General features: G+C 38.5%; 1 protein-coding gene across 1 annotated transcript; it reads right to left on the reverse strand.

Moving 5' to 3' along the window:
* Window positions 1-1,485: 1,485 nt before the first annotated feature.
* LOC131155807 (formin-like protein 1) lies at window positions 1,486-20,663 on the reverse strand. The gene is made up of 4 exons (XM_058109232.1): window positions 18,902-20,663; window positions 18,541-18,740; window positions 3,486-3,730; window positions 1,486-2,507 (listed from the first exon to the last, which is right to left on the reverse strand). Exons 1-4 carry the CDS (start codon window positions 20,404-20,406, stop codon window positions 1,704-1,706), a joined length of 2,754 nt encoding a protein of 917 aa, XP_057965215.1. The 5' UTR covers window positions 20,407-20,663; the 3' UTR covers window positions 1,486-1,703.
* Between the last annotated feature and the right edge of the window lie 396 nt (window positions 20,664-21,059).

Here is a 21,059-nt window from a genome sequence, read left to right on the forward strand (position 1 = left end):
GCATTACCGAACCATGTAATTCCTTATGTTGTTCTTGCTATCATTTGTTTGTTGTGGTTGTGGTTGTGTTCTGAAAAAGAGTAAACTTAGAGGACCGAGGATATATATTGAGAATCTCTCTAATACTTAAGTCAGAGTCGAGTAGTATAATAACAATATATTAACAAAAATATTAATATTTAATACCAAGTGTCATTTAATTCAAAGAGAATCTGTCATAAGACTTATATTCCTTTATTATGATGTGTGAATATATATATATATATATATATATATATGTGTGTGTGTGTGTGTGTGTGTGTGTGTGTGTGTGTGTTTATATGTAAAATTATTTTTGCAGAAAAGGAAATATTTCTTCTTCTCCTTCTGTTTGTCTCATAAGAAAAACAACTAAAACAGAAGGGAGGGGGGAGGAAAATGTCAACGAATCCTTATCCCCAAGAAAGTTGTGGATTAGATTATACATGTCAATGAATTATGATTTATATATATATTATCAGCATGAAAAGTATAATGTTGAATAAAATTTTTAAGTAGTTTAGTTGGTCAATCTTAAATATTTGCCCAAATTATTAGTTAATCGATCAAAATAGTTTAGTTCCACTTTCACCATCCTCTTCTTCACATGCATCTGTTTCTAAAGTATATTTAGACTTTTCCACTAATTGTCTAAGACATGTTTGCATTTATAACATTGACTAATGTATTAGTCCTAAAAAAAAAGGAAGAAAAGTTCAACTTCATTGATGGAGCACCAAGATCCTCAAGGGAAGACTGAGAAGGCTCACCTACATATGAACAAGAGATAATTAACCATGAAGCATTAGCTTTGGAGTTGGCACGCCCCTTGCCAATAACATAGATGAAAGATGACTTGACCCAAATGAGGTTGCATACATCCGGTCCAACCTATGTGACATGAAAATTATCATAAAATTTGTTCAAGTTATCATAAAATTTGTTGTCCTTGGATTAATATTGAGTTTTGTTCAATTATTTTTTCATTTTCTTCATTTTGGTTTTCTAGCTTTTATGTTTGGCCCATTATTTGAATGAAGTATGCACATACATACATACATACATATACATGCATGTGTGTCTATGTATATTTATTATTTTATAATTTTTGCTGGTCTTTATGTCATTAAAAAATGCACTTCAAATAATTTTAATATAGTCTGACCATCATGGACCGTTATTAAAAAATGAAAATTCATGTCTTCACTTAGATTCAATGTCATTTGAGCCAAAATGAATTACAACTTTGCAGAATTATGTATGATCTTACGACAACAAATTTTACTAAATTTTGTCTAAATTCATATAAATCTAATCAACATTCATACTTCCAAACAGAAACTGAATTTAAATTCCAATTCCAATTCTAAAATGTTGAGTCCTGAAATTTTCAGACATGATTTCTGAAATAAAAGTTGTGCATAGGTTCCCAAGGCAGGTTAAACAAATTCAGGAATCTAACTGTACTGTCTCCAAGGAATTCTCTTCTATATATTACCTATTGAAAAAGACAACTTGCAAAATCCTTTACATGTAATTTCTATAAATACAGACACGGGTACATTTCGTGGAATCCAACCAACCAATCCATACAATAGCCTACCTGTTGAATCCTTCTGAATGCAACCTAAAAAAAAGAGGGAGAGGGAGAGAGAGAGAGAGAAGCCTGATAGCAGCTACAGGCTTTAATGAGACAAGCTCTCATCTTCCGATGAACTGTCCCGCCGCCTTGCTTGGAATCCAGTATCAGTTGGTACCAGATTTGGATTAACTGGAACTGGAAACTTATGGGCAGAACTAACAATTGTTTGCTCATTAATCATTCCAACTTCCTTGCAGACCCGATCCAATACAGCAAGGAAATCCCTTACCACCATAAAAATCCTGAATGGATGAGCTTCTTCTAAAGCTGAATTTCCATGGAAATACTCTGTTATCTCCTTAACTAGAGAAAGAGCAACTCTCTCTTGAGCTTGAGTTCTTATAATATCCTCCTCAGCCATTTTCATGAACCTGCTCATTGACTCAGAAAATTTCTGGCTGCTTTCCTGCATCCCAGTTGCTTCATTCAATTGCACAATCTCCTCAATGTTCCTAATTCCTTTAGAAAGTTCGGTGAGATCACTGCTAAGCACATCAGAATCCATGGCAGCAGCCTTCTTCACATTGGAGAGCTCTGAACTGAGACCAGAAACAACTTGCAGGCCAAGCCTCCTACGCTTTGCCTCTTCATTGAAAGTGGATTTTGGGGTTTCATCAGCACTAAAAAAGCGTGCACCTTCAGTTCTTACAATTTCCTGTACAACAAAATGCAAGAGCGTAGTTTTCCCATCTGCACCTTTGACATCAACAAGCTTAAGAAGCGTGTCAAGCTTGAAGGCATGGGCATCACCCCGATTTGTCCCAACATTCATGCGGTTCCCAGTCTTGAGAACAGCTTCAAGAAGCTTTAAGAACATCCTGCTGTTCCTCAATTCTTCACAGGCTGCCTGAAAAAGTACCATTACAGTCATGGTCTGAAATTGAACAGTCCAGTAATGTTGACTCCACAAGGCAGCTTCTAATGACTAACATTTGATACTACTTGGATTTGTTGAGGAAAATAAGAAATCTATCCCTCCCTTTCATTAGCAAATAGCAATCCTTTGGGAAGTGCAAGTAAAACACTCACATGTACATGCATGCGCGCACACACAAGCAAAAACACATGCATGGTCACACAAAAAATCAGCTTCTCCCCATGCACAAAATATATGATGCTAAGAAATATCCTTGAATTAGCAATCTTTGATGACTCGTAGCAAAGAAATTTTTCAAACAAACACATAAGAGTATAGTGTACTGCCTGTAAAATAGTTCCACTGTCCATCAAAAAAACAAATTATACATTGGACAACTGATACTGCTGATACTCAAATGTGCCTAGACACTGATCCTGGAATGTATCATCCATCACGTCACCAAAGAGAACTGTGGAGAAGGATTTGACAGTCATTTAACCAACATTTGACATAGGTCAATAACAAAAACTATGCAGATAAACAGAATTAAAAAAAAAATGAAAAAATCGGTAACTTGTAAAACAAAAGACTGCATAATCTGTATCCTAGGGTGCACATTGAACAGGTTGTGCTCCTGCTATCCAAATGTGGAAATGCGTATGCTGCTCATTAGCCCCCAGCTGGGAAACTTGGGCAACCCAACATATCATCCATATGATAATACCAAAGGGATTACGAGGGAGGAATTGATGGCCATGGGGGGGTCATTAACTAGCATTTAACACCAGACTGTACTAAAGCAACAGGGCACACAAGATAACAGGGGTCAATAAGAAGAAATAAATAAAAGGATATATGAAATAAAAGAAAACAAAATATGCATGTCTGTGCATGAGAGAGAGAGAGAGAGAGAGAGAGAGAGAGAGAGAGAGAGAGAAGGAGAGAGATGGAAATGCCATGAGTTACCTCTAGAGTTTCAAAAGACTTTTTGAGGTACTCAATCTCAGACTCAAAATTGGCTATGTAAAGCATTGCATCCACCCTTTTGAACGCAAAAGGTATGTCAAGAACTGCCTTCAGAAATCTCTCAGCAGGACCAAGCTTGAATGGAGAATCATCATTGTACTCCTTCAGATGACGTTCTTCCTCTTTAGTAGGAGCCATCTTCAATAAACTTTCAAGAAGTTCGGTTCCAAGTGTGTCTGTATTACCTGTATACAAGTTGAAAATACATTAGCAGCATGCCCTTTCCTCCATAGATATAAACAAAACCAGTTAATTTTGGATGCATTTTGACAAAAGGATGCTGAGAGGCATCATCTGTAAGTATGACAAAATCAAGTGATGAATGTATGGTGTACCTGAATTAGATACAATCACCATACTGTCCGGCTTGGTTATTAACAATTCAGAATGGAAAGTCTATGCCCCAGAAAATCATACACAGAAATGAGGAAAACACTACAATTTTTAAATTTTGATAGCCATTGCTACCAGCAATAATCTTATGCAGTTGTACAAGAAATAAAACAGTAGATGAGTTTCCTAAATAATTTCCCATATTTGCATTCTCTCAATACCAAAACAAACCTAAATTCACTGGAAATCCATGACTTTGCAATCAATGAATATGCAGTCTACTCCACAAATTTCACAAAATAACCACACTTTAAGGTAGACAGCAGGCTCTAAGATACAATATTGGCTGTAAAATAAATGAGTATAGAATAAGCAGTCTAAAGTCCAGATGTTGAGATGATGAATAGCAAGAACAGGAAAAATTGAACCACGTACAATCTTGAGAAATAAAAAAAAAAATTAAAGATAGCAGACATTAAGATCAAAGAATTGCAGTGACAATATGGCCTGCACAATTGAGTCAAAAGATGGCACTTGACATAGTTTAAGTATCTTTTTAAAATATAAAAATAAAAAAGGCACAAGCAAGCAGGAGGGAAAAGACAAAAAGTACTGGCCCAGAGGTAATGAGATCAAAATCACATGAAATGGGGAAAAATAGAGTGAAAGGGAGCAACATAAACACAGAATGAGCATATGTAAAATTCTGACATTGAGATGGATCAGCAGAACCCAAAAAAAATTATAAAAACAAGAGTAAAAACAATCATGAGAAACAAAAATTAGGGTGAAAAACACTAACCTCCCTTGAGGTTTGACAAAAAAACAAAGACCTCCCCTAGGGTTCAAAAATCCATGTCCATAGACGTTTGTGCAATTTTTGAAATCTCAAGGGAGGTCAGTGGGTTTTTTGAAACCTTAGAGGAGGTCCTGTCTTTTTGTCAAACCTCAGGAAATGTCAGTTTCTTTTGTCCTTGTGCTTTTAACACCATATGTTCTGTTGAAAAATAGATAATCATGATTTATTTTTCATATCTTTGCCCTGGGTATGTGTGAAAAAATCACTAGAAAAACTTCAACCATTCGTCTAGTGCTGTCTTTTGACTGAATTGTGCAGGCCAAACTGTTGTAGGTGAAACAAGGTGTGTGAATGTTTATTGGGCTTGCACAAAATTTTTAAACAAGTGCTTTTGACATTCATGAGGGGTATATATAAAAGCTATAGTCTACAACTAATAAACCCAAAGATCCAACCCACCACACAAGTAAAGCAACTTTTTAATTTTAAAGCAACTTTTTAATTAAGTACCAACAGTATTAAGTGCATCCAAATATGCTTCTATTATACATGGCAAGTGCGCATCACATGAAATGTCAATATTTAAGTTTTAAGGCATTATATTTGTTAAGATTTGATTAAAATGAATTACCTAACTTGAAGATAGGTCAATCTATTTATAATACAAATTAAAAACATTCTAATGACAATAATACTCTTGCTAATAACTAATTAATTAACATACTAACACATTCAATAACAATAATACTAAAAGACATAAATAACCTCTAACACTCCCCCTCAAGCTGGAGCATAAATGTCATGCCATATGCTCCTAGCTTGTTACAAATGAATTAACATGAGCAACCCCCAACGCTTTGGTAAACCAATCAGCAAGCTGCATGTCCGACTTCACATAAGCGGTTGTAATGAGCTTCTACACAAGTTTCTCTCAAACAAAGTGGCAGTCAAATTCAATGTGCTTTGTCTGCTCATAAGATTGAAAGGAAATTTGGGAATATATTAAACTAAAGGAAGAGAAATAGAAGAAGTGGGATTTACAGTCCCAATTCCCTTGACTGCAATGGTAGTTCCGTTAGCAAGAGTAACACAAGGTAAATTTGCAGGACACTGAAGAGCTGAGAAGAAGCTAGGTATACCTGTGATTATGATCAGTGGTAGCAGAGTCTATGAACCAAGGACAAGGACAAGAAGTACTGGATGACAGGCATACCGAGTGATTACCTGTTTGGGCAAGAGATGCAATAGGAAGAGAAGCTTGTTGTGACACTTGATATTGCTAGAACTTGGAATACTCTTCCTCTGACATGGATGCAATACGTTGCCCCCCACTCGACCCCAAAGGTAAGGAGCCATTGGTGGCTGCATTGGCTGCCCCCAAAGGTGTGAAGTCAGTGGTGGCTACATTGGTAACACGTGAAGGTCTACCATTAAGATCCCAACATTTCTCAATAGCATGATTACTCTGTCCACAATAAGTGCATTTGCAAGGAGTATCTCTACCTTGTCCGTCTCTACCACTACGACCACTCGAACCACCTCAACAACTTTTGCAGTTGTTTGGTAGAGAACTAGAATCACCCTATGTAGCAAAGGTTGTCCTCTCAAAGCTAGATGCAAGAGCAGGAGAATGCATTCTAAAGGAAGCACGAAGGACACAAGAATAAACATCGACAAATGATGTTAGCTCAACACTACTAAGCATCTGGGACCTGAGTGCCTCAAACTTGAGTCCCAAGCCTGCTAGAACATGAAGAATTGTCATCGACTCCCTCTGTTTCTGCATCTCACAAACGTCGGCAGTTATAGGTTGCACGACGTTAAGCTCCTCATGAATACGCTTTATCTCCCCAAAATAATCTGCAATACGCCTATCTCCTTCTTGTAACTTAAAGCACTCCAGGGCAATGGGATAAATCATACATACTTGTAATGTTACCGGAACATGTAAGTTTGAAATAATCCCAAATCTACTTACACATATCTAGATGCACACACATCCGTGCAATCTATGGCTCCATCGAATTCCATAAAAGGGAAACCATTAAGGCATCTTCTTGAACCCACACGTCTTTTCTCTTCTCATTAGAAGGAATAAATTGGAGCATGTGGTCAGATTTCCCTAATGCTGCTAAATAAATCCGAACAACTTTAGACCATTGAACATAATTTTTTCCATCCAACTTTTGAGTCGTTATTTGTGGCAGCGATGTAGGAAACAAATTTTTGGGATTCATAGATTCCATCCCAACACTCACAAATCAGCAACCACACCAAAAACAAGAACAACAATCAAAACTAATTGGGACAATCACAAACTATGTGAAGCACCAACACAACCATGGATGAGGTGAACAAATCACCAACAGATATAGCACTGCCCACAGCCTCACAGCTGAACATATGAATGCTGCCACAGCTCCAAAAAAAACTCACAAAGAAATCTTCACAAACCCTGAATAGAAATTAATGAAATACTGTGAGTGCATGGTCAAAAAAGGTTGATTTTTTTTGCAAAAAACTGGCCTAATAGCTTGATAATATAGTCTAGAGAAGGTTTCAAAACATGGCAGAGGAAAAGAAATGAAAAAAGTGGTCGGAAATTCACTCACCACTGGCACATGGGGTCGACCTTACCGACATTTGGCCGGTGCATGGGGGCTCCTTTGGCGATGGGGTTTTGTGGGTTAGGCTTCACCCCCCGCCGGGGGGGGGGGGGGGGGGGGGGGGTTGTTTGTTTACGGGTGTATGGTTGGTTTTGTGAAATAATATGGGATGGAGGTGGATTTGGGAAGGACTGCCACGGGAATGGTGTTTTCCAGCGACGGCTGAGGAGAATAGGGTTTAGGTTGGGTCACGCTATAATACCATATTAATATTTGATTAAAATGAATGACCTAACTGATTATGCGCTTAAATTGCGTAATTAGGTGTTCTAATTCATACATTAAGAATTATATTTTTAATTAAATGCCTAATTACTCTCAATATTTTAACATTTTGTTCTATATATAATATTTGGGTTTTACTAAGTAATTTATGAATTTTTGGTATTTTTTATTGCAGGGCAACTATTGGAAGCAAAAAACCGACGGAACTTCGTAATTCGAGCATAATTCCCCCATCTGAGCTCCGATCGAGGTGATTCGAAATTATGTGGAAAGCCAAGAAAGAGCTCTACGACTTTTGTGTTTCGAGTATTGAGAGATACGGGCTCTAGTTCGCTAGGAGACATAAAATTAAAAAGGAAGAAACAAATGAAGAAAAGAAATAAAAATATAAACATAAGAAAGATTTGACCCGGCCATGCAGCCGGGTCCCTTTGGGCTTGTGCGCTGGACATAGGGTTAAAGGGGGGGGCTCTCTATATATTATTTTTTTTCCTCCTCTCTTTGGACAGCCAGCACACTGCCTCCAACTCTCTCTTCTTCCTTCTCTTTGTTTTTACTCTCCAGATTTCTCTCTTCTCTCGGTCGCTCTCTCCCTCAATTCTCTCCCTCTCTTTTTTCCTTCTCTTTGTTTATTTTAGCAATCCTCTCTCTCTTCTTTTCTTCTCCCTTGTTCCTGCTGCTGCCTTGTTCCATTGTTGCTGCTGAAGGTCCCGAGTGTCATGCCTGTGCTCTGCTGCAATTCCCTTAAACCTGAACCTGCTGCTTGAAGCCAAGCCGAGAACTCCTCCTTTGCTGCTCCTCCTTGCTGCCTGCAACCGGAAGCTGCTGGCGCTGCTGTGTCTGCTGCACTCAAGAACGTCCCCTTTTGCTGCTGGTGCTGCTGTGTCTGCTGCACTCAAGAAGGTCCCCTTTTGCTGCTGCTGCGGCTGCTGCTACCTCCATACGGCCAGCCAGCCAGCCACAACTCTCTCCCTCTTTCTTTCTCTTTCTTTCTCTTTTCTTTCTTCTCTTTCCTTTAAGTTCTTTTGTTCTTGCTTTTAAAATATTTGAATAATTGTTATTTTTTTTTAAGAATTTTATTTAAAGTTTTAATTTTAAACTATTGTTTGGGTGTTATTATGAAAGTTTATTTATTTTATTTTTCTCTCAATTAATATTAGTACTAGACTTAGTTTTTGTTTGAGCTTTTTTTTTTAATTGATTGAAGTTCCGTTTGGTTTCTTGAAAGAAAAAAAAAAGAAAAGAATAAAATACAAAAAGAAAAAAATATATCTTCTTTAGGATTTAAATTAGTTGTCTTCTTTAAAATTTAAATTTTGTGGAGTTCTATTTAGTTTAAGTTTAGTTTTATTAAAGTCTGAATTTTTTATCGTATTTCCGTTATTGTTTAGTAGTTAAAGTCTTAATTTTTGTTTAAGTTCTTGATTGCGTAAAAAATTTGGTTCTTGTTGAAGTTAAGTTTGATTGAGTTTTTTTAATAGCATGTTTAAGTCTGTGCTTAAAGTTATCATTTTTAATCTTTTTCCAAAGTTCAACGCTTGTTTCAATTCTTGTCTAGCTATTAAACGTAAGATTTCCGTTTCTCATTTTTAAATTTAGTTCGTGTTAGAATTAATAGTTTAAATTTCACGTTGCTCTATTCGTCAAAAGAAATCTCAAACATCCCAGAAAACCCGAATCTGAACTGTGTTCAGCGACCCTTTTGTTTCTTATTTTTTTATTGGAATTACGTAAAATTTGGAATTAAACTGCTGCATTCCCTAAGGAGACGTTCTGACCCTTGGGCTAAGTATTGCACGACCAAACTCTTATACTTGGGATAGCTTCCAAACTGCTCATTTTCCGAACTGCTCATTTTTCGAGTGAGTCAAGTTTTTGGCGCCGTTGCCGGGGCCAGCTTTAATTTCAAAGTTTGTGTTTTTCTAATTATTTTTTATATTTAATTGAAAAAAAAATATTAAAAAATAATATATATATATATATATATAAAATAAAAATAATAAAAAATTTGATCATACTTGTTTGTTGCTGTGTTGGTGAATTCCTGCTGTTTGAATTGATGTTTGATGCCTTGGGTCCGAGATATTTCGAATAAACTGTCCAAAATTTCACTTAGCACTAGTAGTGACACACAAAGCACAGAATCTGATTGTTCTCCTGTTACTTTTACGAGTGATTCTGAAATTGATTTGAGTAATCTGCTTGAAGAATTCTTTGAGGAAGTAATGGTTGCACCTGCACCATGTACACTTCATGATTTTCTACAGCCTACACGCACATCTACACCTTCCTACATTGTGTTACCACAAGATGCACCGAACTTCACAATTAAGCATGGTATGTTATCTGTGATACCCCAGTTTCACAGGATGGATTTTGAGAGTCCATTCCAGCACTTGACATATTTTGAATTGGTCTGCACCACTTTCATTAATAGGGCCGGAACCGATGAGTATATCAAACTTCGCATGTTTCCTCTTTCTTTGAAAGATAAAGTAAAAATCTGGTTTAATTCTCTGCGACCTAACTCTATTACTAGCTAGGCTGGAATGCAGCTTGAGTTCTTACATAAGTTCTTTCCTTCTCAGATAACTCTGTACCTGCAGGAGCAGATCAGTCAGTTCATGCAGAGAGGTGACGAGACGCTCCAAGCTTGCTGGGAGAGATTCAAGGAGCTGATGAATATATTTCCACATCACGGATTCGAATCTTGGAGGTTAGTGAATTATTTTTATACTGCACTTACCCCTGAATGTAAACAGTTTGTCCAAACTATGTGCAACGGGGAGTTCTTCAACAAGGAACCGGATGAGACTCTATCATTCTTAGATTATTTAGCTGAAAGTGTCCAACAATGGAACACATGATATGACCGAGCACCAATGGTAGCACAACCTCTCAGAGCAATCAGTGGTGGAGGTAGATACGAGGTCAAAGAGGAAACTAATTTACGAGCTCTTGTTGCTGCATTGTCTAAAAAAATAGAGGTTATGGAGTTAGAGAAAGTGAAAGCTGCGAAATCAGTGGAGGATTGTCCGCTTTTACCAATTTTGCAGGAGAATGGATCTGATCAGATGCAGTTAGTAAATTGGATCAACAAATCTCAAAATCAGTCATTATCGAACACTTATAATCCGAGATGGAGGAATCACCCGAACTTATCATGGAGGAACGATCAGTCTGGTTCATCTTCCTCACAGTTTCAGCAATTTCCTCAATTTTATGCTCCACCTCCACAGCCGCTATATCACTCAATTGCAGCTTCTCAACAGCAGTATCAGCCGCAACAAGTCTCTCAAAGCTACACACCTCCGGGATTTCAACTAAATTTAGCTCCTATTCCATCAAAGAAATCTTCTGATGAAAGCATGACGTAGATGGCGAATATGTTTCAGCAATTCATGCAGATTCACGTCACAACCAATGGTCAAAATACTCAAGCCATCAGTGAACTGAGAAACACCATGAATAAGATAAGTACACAGCAAAATACCTTAGAAAAAGGGAAATTTCCTGCATAACCTCAACCTAATCCCCAGGTATATCAACAACAACAGCAACCAGTGCATATTGTTTCAGGAGATTCTATTGAAACGGCGAAGGCGGTTATTACCTTGAGAAGTGGAAAAGAAGTTTCCCGTCCTAAAATGTCTGTTGATCAACAAACAGTTGCTCCAACACCTGAAGAGGCAATTGAGACAGACGAGGGAAATGAAAAATCAGATGAAGTAGGCTCAGATTCAAAGAAGCCAGATAATAAAAAGGATGAGACTGTTAAGGAGTATCAACCCGTGGTACCCTATCCTCATAGGTTGACATCTGGTCAAAAGAATAAGTATTACACTGAGATTCAAGAAATCTTCAAATAGGTGAAGATCAACATTCCACTTCTGGATGCCATACAACAAGTTCCTACATACGCAAAATATCTGAAGGATCTATGCACAATAAAAAGGAAATTGAACGTGAAGAAGAAAGTTTTCTTGACCGAGCAAGTTAGTGCGTTGATATTGAATCAGACTCCTCAGAAGCTCAGAGATCCTAGTTCCCCCACTATTTCTATCATAATTGGTAAATCTCGTATTGGGAGAGCCTTACTTGATTTGGGGAGTAGTCTAAACTTGCTTCCATTTTCAATATATGAGCAGTTGGGTTTAGGTGGGCTGAAGAAAACACCCATGATGCTACAATTGGCAGATAGATAACTAAAAGCTCCACAAGGTGTTATTGAAGATGTATTAGTACAAATTGACAAATTTTATTACTTAGTGGACTTTGTGATTTTGGATATGCAGCAGCCTGTCTCCAACATCTACCAGACACCTATTATTCTTGGACGACCATTCTTTGCTACTTCTAATGCCTTGATTAATTGTTGAAGCGGAGTACTTAAGCTCACGTTCGGAAATATGACATTGGAGATGAACGTGTTTAATAAGACGTCGACTGGGTGTGATGATTCAAAGGTACACGCAGTAGATGTGGTAAATGACTCGGATATGTTAGAACTGTTGTTGGCATTTGGTTTTGATGGTGCATTGAGAATGAAGCTCCCGAGCAACCTGAGATATTTGATGAAAAATTTCCCTTGATTAAAGAGTTACTTGAATCAGAGGGGGCAGTCTACAGAGATAGATGCAATACCAGTCTGTGATGCGCAATGGAGATTGAACCCAACCATGACGAAGGTGGTAAAGAAAGAAGTGCTGAAGATGTTAGATTCTGACATCATCTATCCTATCAATGACATGTCATGCGGTCCTTGGTTTGATGATATAGTGAACTACCTTGTCGCCGATCGAACGCCAGAACATGGGATAACGCAGGATAAGCGTTAGTTCTTTGCAGAGATCAAGATCATACTTGAGAAGACAGGTTGCCCTAATCGAAATGCCAGGTTCAAGAAACTGGTTGATGCACTCCATAGTAGTTAAAAGCGCGCCTCATGCGCAAGGCGTAGTGAAGCGAAGAGGCTTGTGCCTCAAACCAGGTGAGGCGAGGCGACCTGCAAGAGGCGACGCTAGGCGAGACAAGGCGCACTGGGGCGACAGGCACAGTGAGTCGCGCCTTGTGAATTTTTAGCCATTTAAAGTAGAGAACTAGCCACAGCCAGACCCGTAGCCCTCCTTCGACTCGAACGAACATAGCCCTCGCCCCTCTCGGCCCTTCAAAGCCCTTCGTGAGTTCGTCTTGCACATTCGAACCAGCAGGAGCCTTCGCGATCCTTCGAACCAGCAACGTGAGCTCGTCTGCGAGCCTTCGAACCAGCCGGGAGCCTTCGCTACTTCGTCTTCGTCTTCGAGCTTCGAACCAGGATCGTGAGTTCGTCTTCGACATTTTGAAGAAGCATGACCCTTCGCGACTTCGTTTCCAACCAGCAGGAGCCCTCGCAAGTTCTTCTTCTTCTTCTTCTTCTTCTTCTTCTTCTTCTTCCTGCTCCCTGCTTGTTGCGTGCTACGTGCTGCTAACTGCTGCCTGCTGCCTTCTGCTTCTCTTTTTCTTCTTCATCTTCTTCTTCCTGTTGCCTACGTGCTGCATGCTGCGTGCTGCTGACTGCTGCCTGCTGCTTCTCTTTTTCTTTTCTTTATATGTAAGCTTATAAATTAAATATTTTCTTTAATTAATTTAAGTTTTTAAATTATAACTAATACATAATATTTATTTTTTTTACTGAAATTTACCTACTGTTTTTAAATTTATAATATTTAGTTTAATTAATGTAAGTTTATAAATTATAACTAATACATAATATTTATTCTTTTTATTGAAATTTGACTACTCTTTTTCTTCTTCTTCTTTATATGTAATTACTAATTATATAATTAGTTTGATTAATGCAAGTTTATATGTTATAACTAATACATAATATTTATTCTTTTTACTGAAATTTAGCTACTATTTTTTAATTTGTAATATTTAGTTTAATTAATGTGAGTTTATAAATTATAACTAATACATAATATTTATTTTTTTTATTGAAATATAGCTACTATTTTTTGATTTGTACTCTTTTCTTTTGATGTTGAACTATGTTGAATTGTTGATGCTTTTGGGCTAAATTTTCAATTTTGTAATTGAGTTTTTTGGCATTTTAAATTCTAATATTACTAGATATTCATATGTTCATATATCAATTACCCCAAATAGACATTTTACCTCATTTTAATAATTGTGCGCCTCACCTTCATGAGGCGCGCGCCTTCGCCTCGCGCCTCGGCTTCAAAGACCCTTTGCGCCTCGGCTCGCCTCGCGCCTCTAACTACTATGATGCACTCTATGTCTACCAAACTGCATTCAAGACAAACTTAGGGGTGTCTCCCTACAGGTTGGCTTATGGTAAGGCATGTCATGTACCTATTGAGATTCAGCATTCTATATTATGGGTTATAAAACAGATTAACTTTTCACTTGATAATGTCATAGGTTTGAGAAAGTTGTAGGTGTGTGAGCTTAAAGAATCCAAGAAGAAAGTTTATGACAAGGACCGCTTAGTGAAGAAGCGGATGAAGCTACTGCATAAAATCAAGGATAAACAACTTTTCCCGAATCAGCAAGATCTTTTCTGCAACTCTGTTTCCCGGGAAACTGAGGTCCTAATGGGGTGGCTTGTATATCGTTGAACACGTTCATCCTCACGACGCAGTGGACATTGTGGTTCCAAAGAATGGTAACAACTTCACGGTCAATGGACAACAGCTCAAGCCTCTCATGATTCCCTTCGATCCAAATAAAGAGGTCTCTGCTTCTACAAGACCCTAGGGAAGTTTTTTGACCTCTCTCTCATTACTTTTCTTTCTCTTTCTTTTTATTTTATTTGTTTTCTTTATTTGCATTTCTCTTTTCTTTTTCTATTGTATTAGTTGGTAGTGATTTTCTGTATTTTTTTTTTCTATTAGTTTGTTCATCCGTGCACAATTTTTCTATTTCCCCTACGCTTTCTCATTGAGGACAATGTTCCACTTTAATTGGGGGGGTGAGAATTTACATGCGAGACACTGTGCACGTCCACTTGCTGAATTTTGTATTAATTAATTAAAAAAAAAAGAAAAGAAAGAGTATTGAAGATAGATGATTATGTCATGATTAACACTGACTTATACCCTTCACATACTTGCATATAACCTAAGAATTACACACTCGAGTCATTTATGGGTAGTTTCTCTTTATATGACTTTGTAACTCCATAAAAGTTTATTAGTAGTTCATTCGTGTTAATTTAGCTATATAAACTCTTGTATTTACATGGTATCTCATGAGACTGAATAGACACATTCACGTGATTCATTGCACTTAGGGTTCCTTATAAGCACTAAGAGAACACCCGTGGCAATTATGACACCTTGTGAGGTATCCTTGAGCTATTTATCGTCCTTTTGAGTGTTAACATCAATGAAACTTAGTTCTCTTTTTTCTGGATGATTCTTTGTACACTAGTCTCTGTTTTTTTTTTACTTGCTAGCCTAGAGGTGGCATCTAGTAGAGAGATAGAAACCTAAGTCTTGTAGCCTACTCAAGATGTGAAGGCTGAGCCACCCCTAGAGATAGACTTAGTTCATGTACTATTGTTCGAACTTAATTCACATTGGTGGTATGAAGACAACAAAAAAAGTGTAATGATTGTCCTAATTGACCATGACAAGAAAGAATTAAGAAATGAGCATAAGAAAGAATAAGAAAAATAAAAATGCACATGAAATGAAATGTTAATACCTACTCCACACAAATACCACAAAAAGTCAGAGACACGATACGTGTTCTCCACATATGAAGATTCTTCAACCGCTTAATATCTCATATGTATTCACGTCTGATTTGTGAATAAGTTGATCTAGGGTGGTTTAGTTTGGATATGGCGAGTAGGTGAGAAGATGCTAGGGTAAAGGACCCAACACCTCACAAATAGGCTGGATCCTTTTCAGACTAGTCCACTCCATACATTTAGCGTTTGTTCCTTGCAATATATGGGATGTTTGATCGCGACACTCCTCACATATGACGAGTAAACTCATTCTTTTTGAGTGTTTTTGAGGGTATACCAGTTAGGCCGAGTCAAAACGACCGTTCTGCAGGTGTCTACTAGTATCCTAGATGTGACAAGTCATGCACGTTACACATATCTCAAGATTTCACATGTTTATACTCGAATTTATATAACTACATTAACTTTGAATTGTACCGCTGGGTAACTTCATGTGAGTTACTGTTCTTAATGGCTATATAACGATGAAATTTGCATGAATGACTTACTTCGGAGTTGCATGCATTGTATATAATGAGCTAGTGTGAAATTTGATTATATTCTTGTATGTAATATGGTATGGTTGGGTCACATGTGCATTCATTTCATGTTGTTGGGATTAGTATTTGTAGGTACCGCCCTAGAATTCATTTTGCTAGAGACTAGCAAAAACATTAGTTAGGGGGTGTGATTACGTGCTTAAATTGAGTACTTAGGTGTTTTAATTCATGCATTAAAAATTATATTTTTAATTAAATACCTTATTACTCTCAATATTTTAACATTTTGTTCTATTTATAATATTTGAATTTTATTGAGTAATTTATGAATTTTTGATATTTTTTATTGCAAACTATTGGAAGCTAAAAACCGATTGAACTACGTAATTCGGGCATAATTTCCCCATCCGAGCTCCGATTGAGGTGATTTGAAATTCTGTGGAAAGTTAAGAAAGAGCTCTACAACTTTTGTGTTTCGAGTTTTGAGAGATACGGACTCTAGGACGGTCAAACTCGGGCTTGTTCGCTAGGAAACAGAAAATTTAAAAAGGAAGAAACAAATGAAGAAAAGAAATAAAAATATAAACATAAGAATGATTTGACCCGGCCATGCAGCCGGGTCCTTTTGGGCTTGTGCACTGGACGTAGGGTTAAAGAGGGGGGGGGCTCTACATATATTATTTTTTTTCCTCCTCTCTTTGGACAGCTATCACACTGCCTCCAACTCTCTCTTCTTCCTTCTCTTTGTTTTTACTCTCCAGATTTCTCTCTTCTCTCGGTTGCTCTCTCCCTCAATTCTCTCCCTCTCTTTTTTTCTTCTCTTTGTTTATTTTAGCAATCCTCTCTCTCTTCTTTTCTTCTCCCTTGTTCCTGCTGCTGCCTTGTTCCATTGTTACTGCTGAAGGTCCCGAGTGCCATGCCTGTGCTCTGCTGCAATTCCCCTAAACCCGAACCTGCTGCTTGAAGCCAAGCCGAGACCTCCTCCTTTGCTGCTCCTCCTTGCTGCCTGCAACCCGAAGCTGCTGGTGCTGCTGTATCTGCTGCATTCGAGAAGGTCCCCTTTTGCTGCTGCTGCGGCTACCTCTTCTCTCACGGCCAGCCACGGATGCTGCTACCTCCATACGGCCAGCCAGCCACAACTCTCTCTCTCTTTCTTTCTCTTTCTTTCTCTTTTCTTTCTTCTCTTTCCTTTAAGCTCCTTTGTTCTTGCTTTTTAAAATATTTGAAAATTTTTTATTTTTTTTATAGAATTTAATTTAAAGTTTTAATTTTTAAATATTGTTTGGGTGTTATTACGAAAGTTTATTTATTTTATTTTTCGCTCAATTAATATTAGTACTAGACTTAGTTTTTGTTTGAGCTATTTTTTTTTTCTTATTGATTGAAGTTCCGTTTGGTTTCTTGAAAGAAAAAAAAAAAGAAAAGAATTAAATACAAAAATAAAAAAATATATCTTCTTTAGGATTTAAATTAGTTGTCGTCTTTAAAATTTAAATTTTGTTGAGTTCTATTAAGTTTAAGTTTAGTTTTATTAAAGTCTGAATTTTTTATCGTATTTCCGTTATTGTTTAGTGGTTAAAGTTTTAATTTGTGTTTAAGTTCTTGATTGCGTAAAAAATTTGGTTCTTGTTGAAGTTAAGTTTGATTGAGTTTTTTTAATTGCATGCTTAAGTTTGTGCTTAAAGTTATCGTTTTTAATCTTTTTCTAAAGTTCAACACGTGTTTCAATTCTTGCCTGGCTATTAAACACAGGATTTCCGTTTCTCATTGTTAAATTTAGTTTGTGTTAGGATTAATAGTTTAAATTTCACGTTGCTTTCATTCTTCAAAAGAAATCTCAAACATCCCAGAAAACCCAAATCTGAACTGTGTTCAGTGACCCTTTTGTTTCTTATTTGCTTATTGGAATTACGTAAAATTTGGAATTAAACTGCATTCCCTGCGGAGACGATCTGGTTCTTAGGCTAAGTATTACACGACTAAACTCCTATACTTAGGATAGCTTCCGAGTTGCTCATTTTTCGAGTGAATCACTAACTTGAAGATACGTCTCTCCCTCTATTTATAATACAAATTAAATACATTCTAATGATAATAATATCCTTACTAACTCTCACTAATTAACATACTAACACACTCAATAATAATAATACTAAAAGACATAAATAACCTCTAACAATATTCAAATGTAAGCTGCAATTTAGCTTGCAGTTAATTCACCCTCCTACCTGTAGGAGCTACTGCCATGAATCCACAAATGTCAAGTTTAGACTAGTAGAATGTACTGTTTTGACACTCTCAGCAACAAGCTGATGTGAACATAATCATATACCATTTTACTTTTCTCAAACCAAAATTAATCAGGGTCCCACAAACAGATTTCTTTAAGTTCACTCAACAAGGGTATGGGTGTCTTGCATGTGGGTGCTCTTTAGCATGAGAGAGAGAGAGAGAGAGAAAATGAGAGAAGATAAGTGCTTGCTGGTAGATATAAATGCATGGTGTACAAAAGGCATAATGAAGAACCTTTTTGTTTTCACCACAATCCAATTATGTGTGTTGAGGCTTGAGAGTTCTTATTTCCAGATAAAATTCAAACTACTGAAAAACATAATTGAGTAAAAAGCTCAATGTATGAACTATCACACTCTCCGCGACCGAAGCAAATTGAATTGCAGTGTAAACACAATCAGTGCAACCTTTGAGTGCTAGGCAAAAGTAAATAAGCAGTTACCTTCTAAAAAGGCATCACGAACTTCCTCTATGGTCACATTGAGAGCCCTTAGCAAAATTGCAATGTTCTGTGACTTTTTGGGATCCAGTATCCTATTCTCTTGATTCAGCGGAGAAAAGGGTGATTTTTTATGTGCCTCCTTTGAATTTGGGTTTGAGGTATTTACAACAAAAAGTGTTTCAATCATTTCCTCATTCAACCTGCAGCCAACACAATACCACAACTTATTGTAGGAATATAGCTTTAGCAAAGTAAAGATCAGCAATTACAAAGAAACCAAGCCAATAGAAAAAGCACAGGAAGACAGAACCAAATGCAAAACACAAGTGACGAATTATTTATTGTTCGTTGAGTATCTTACTTGAATGAACTAGATCCCAACTGATCCCAGACCATTTCGCGGTCAGAATGTGCTTTTACTTTATCCCAGTGCAATGGCTTCAACTTTGGTTTCGGAGTCTCCTCATTTTTCCCCAAATTCTCATACTCAGACAGCGACCCAATCTGAGAAGCCTTTGCGGGCTTATGTGACATGAAAGGTATTGAAGGGGTTACAAGAAGTGGCGGTCTGGAAATTGCATGTGGCGAAGGATTTGAAGACGCCAACTGCATCGGAAGCGGTGGCAGCGGCCGGGGAGGCGGCGGCGGCTGCGATGGCAGCGAGATCTGGTGAACACTGATAAGTCTCGCCGGAGACTGCTGATCTTGTTCTGAAACGTTCGATTCTCTTCGCGATGAAGAAGGCGACGAAGAAGAGGGGGACTCTATTCTGTTCGCGATACTCCGGAATGGCGCAGGTGGTGGCGGCGGCGGTGGAGGTGGAGGTGGCGGAGGAGGAGGAGCCTGAACAGCTACGAGTTCCGGCGACTTTGGTCTTGAGCTTCTCGGACTCAAACTAACCGGCGGAGAAATGCTAATTGACATCGATCGGGCAGGCGAGGCCGAAGTGGAAGACGAATACGAAGCAGAGCTCTGATCGCTGCTCCTGCCTCCAAAATTTTCCACCGCCATAGTCGCAAACACACTCCTGGAACCCGATCCAACACTGTGCGCGCTCTCGCGGCCGGTCGGAGACCCTCTCGGAGAATAAAACTCCTCTTCTTCGTCATCCCCACCAGAACCCAAATCGCCATTTCCAGAATTCTGCCTAAAACTCTGCTGGGTCAGCGGCGGAAGCGGGCGGAGCTCCGGCGAATCAAGCTTCCTCAACGGCGAGACCCCGTTAACGCCGTTACCCGCATCGATTGCGCAAGAATTAACGAGAGTGCCTAGATAGAGGAACTCGGAGCTAGTGCCGGAAGCGGTTCTCACTCTGCAACTCCTCGCACCGGCGGTTTCGGCATTCGAAGGAAACAGCCTGCGACTGGTATCGGATGGGAAAGTCTTATCGCCGGCCAAATGCCGCCGCCGCGTCTTACGTCGGCAATAATAGAAGAGAGTGGCTGCACCGAGGAGAGCGGCGAAGACGACGGCCGCGATGGCAGCAATGAGGGTGTGGGGGGAGGATTTCGGCTGGATGGGCTTGGGGACACTGAGACTGGAAATGTTGGCGGGAAACGAGGCATCGCCGGCGACGGAGGGAGGGGAAGGAGGAGGCGGGGCGGAGGGCGAGGTTGGGAAGAAAGGCCTCTGGTTAGGGGGAGAAGTGGAAAATGGGAGCTTGGGGTCGGGGGCCGGCGGAGAAAGAGAAGGGGGTGCAGAGGGAGCAGTGGAATCTAGAGGGAAAAAGGACTGTTGGTGGAGGATCCTGCGGCCGACAGTCACCGCAGCTGCAGGGGTGCAGGTTAAGAGGTGAGGTGCGCACGATAAGAGAAGGAAGGTGAAGAAGAAGAAGAAAACGAAGTCGGCGGCAATGGCTGCGGGCATTGTAGTGTCAGTATGCCAGAGAGAGAGAGAATGCAGTGACGGCGGATGCTTTGTGGGGACTATTTCGGTGATGAGAGAGAAAGCATGTCACTGAAAAAGGAGAGAGAGAGAGAGAGAGAGAGAGAGATGGGTAGTAATGGAAATTGGCAATTGAGAAAAGGAGGAAGACGATGGGATGGAGGGTGGTGAAAAGGTTGAAATGCAACGGGCACTGCATCCAGCTAAGATTCTGCTGTGGACGATGGTTGCTGCCTCCCTTCTAAGTCTAAGTCATTGGTCTCACTCTTCTGCACACAATATTATTATAATAAAAATTTAAAAACTAAATAAAAAGAAAAGGTGCGGCTTACTTTCCTAGCATACGCACATACATCCCTCCTTTAAACTTTAAAACTTTAAACCCACAAATCCATGGAAAAGCATTTTCCCACTTTTTTAAAAAAAATTAATAATATATTCAAGCACCAAATGAACGTTGCTTTTCTAAGTTTTACGGTCATAACTACCTTCCTTTCAATTTAAATCAAAGCTCACTTATTTCTAACTTACTATGACCACATCCATCTTTATTGAACATCTAAGTTTTTAACGATTAAATTAATAAAAAATTATGCATTATGAATCTGATAAATATGTATGACTAAATACCGTGA

This window comes from Malania oleifera, chromosome 5 (assembly GCF_029873635.1).
Source record: "Malania oleifera isolate guangnan ecotype guangnan chromosome 5, ASM2987363v1, whole genome shotgun sequence".
Lineage (NCBI taxonomy): Eukaryota > Viridiplantae > Streptophyta > Magnoliopsida > Santalales > Ximeniaceae > Malania > Malania oleifera.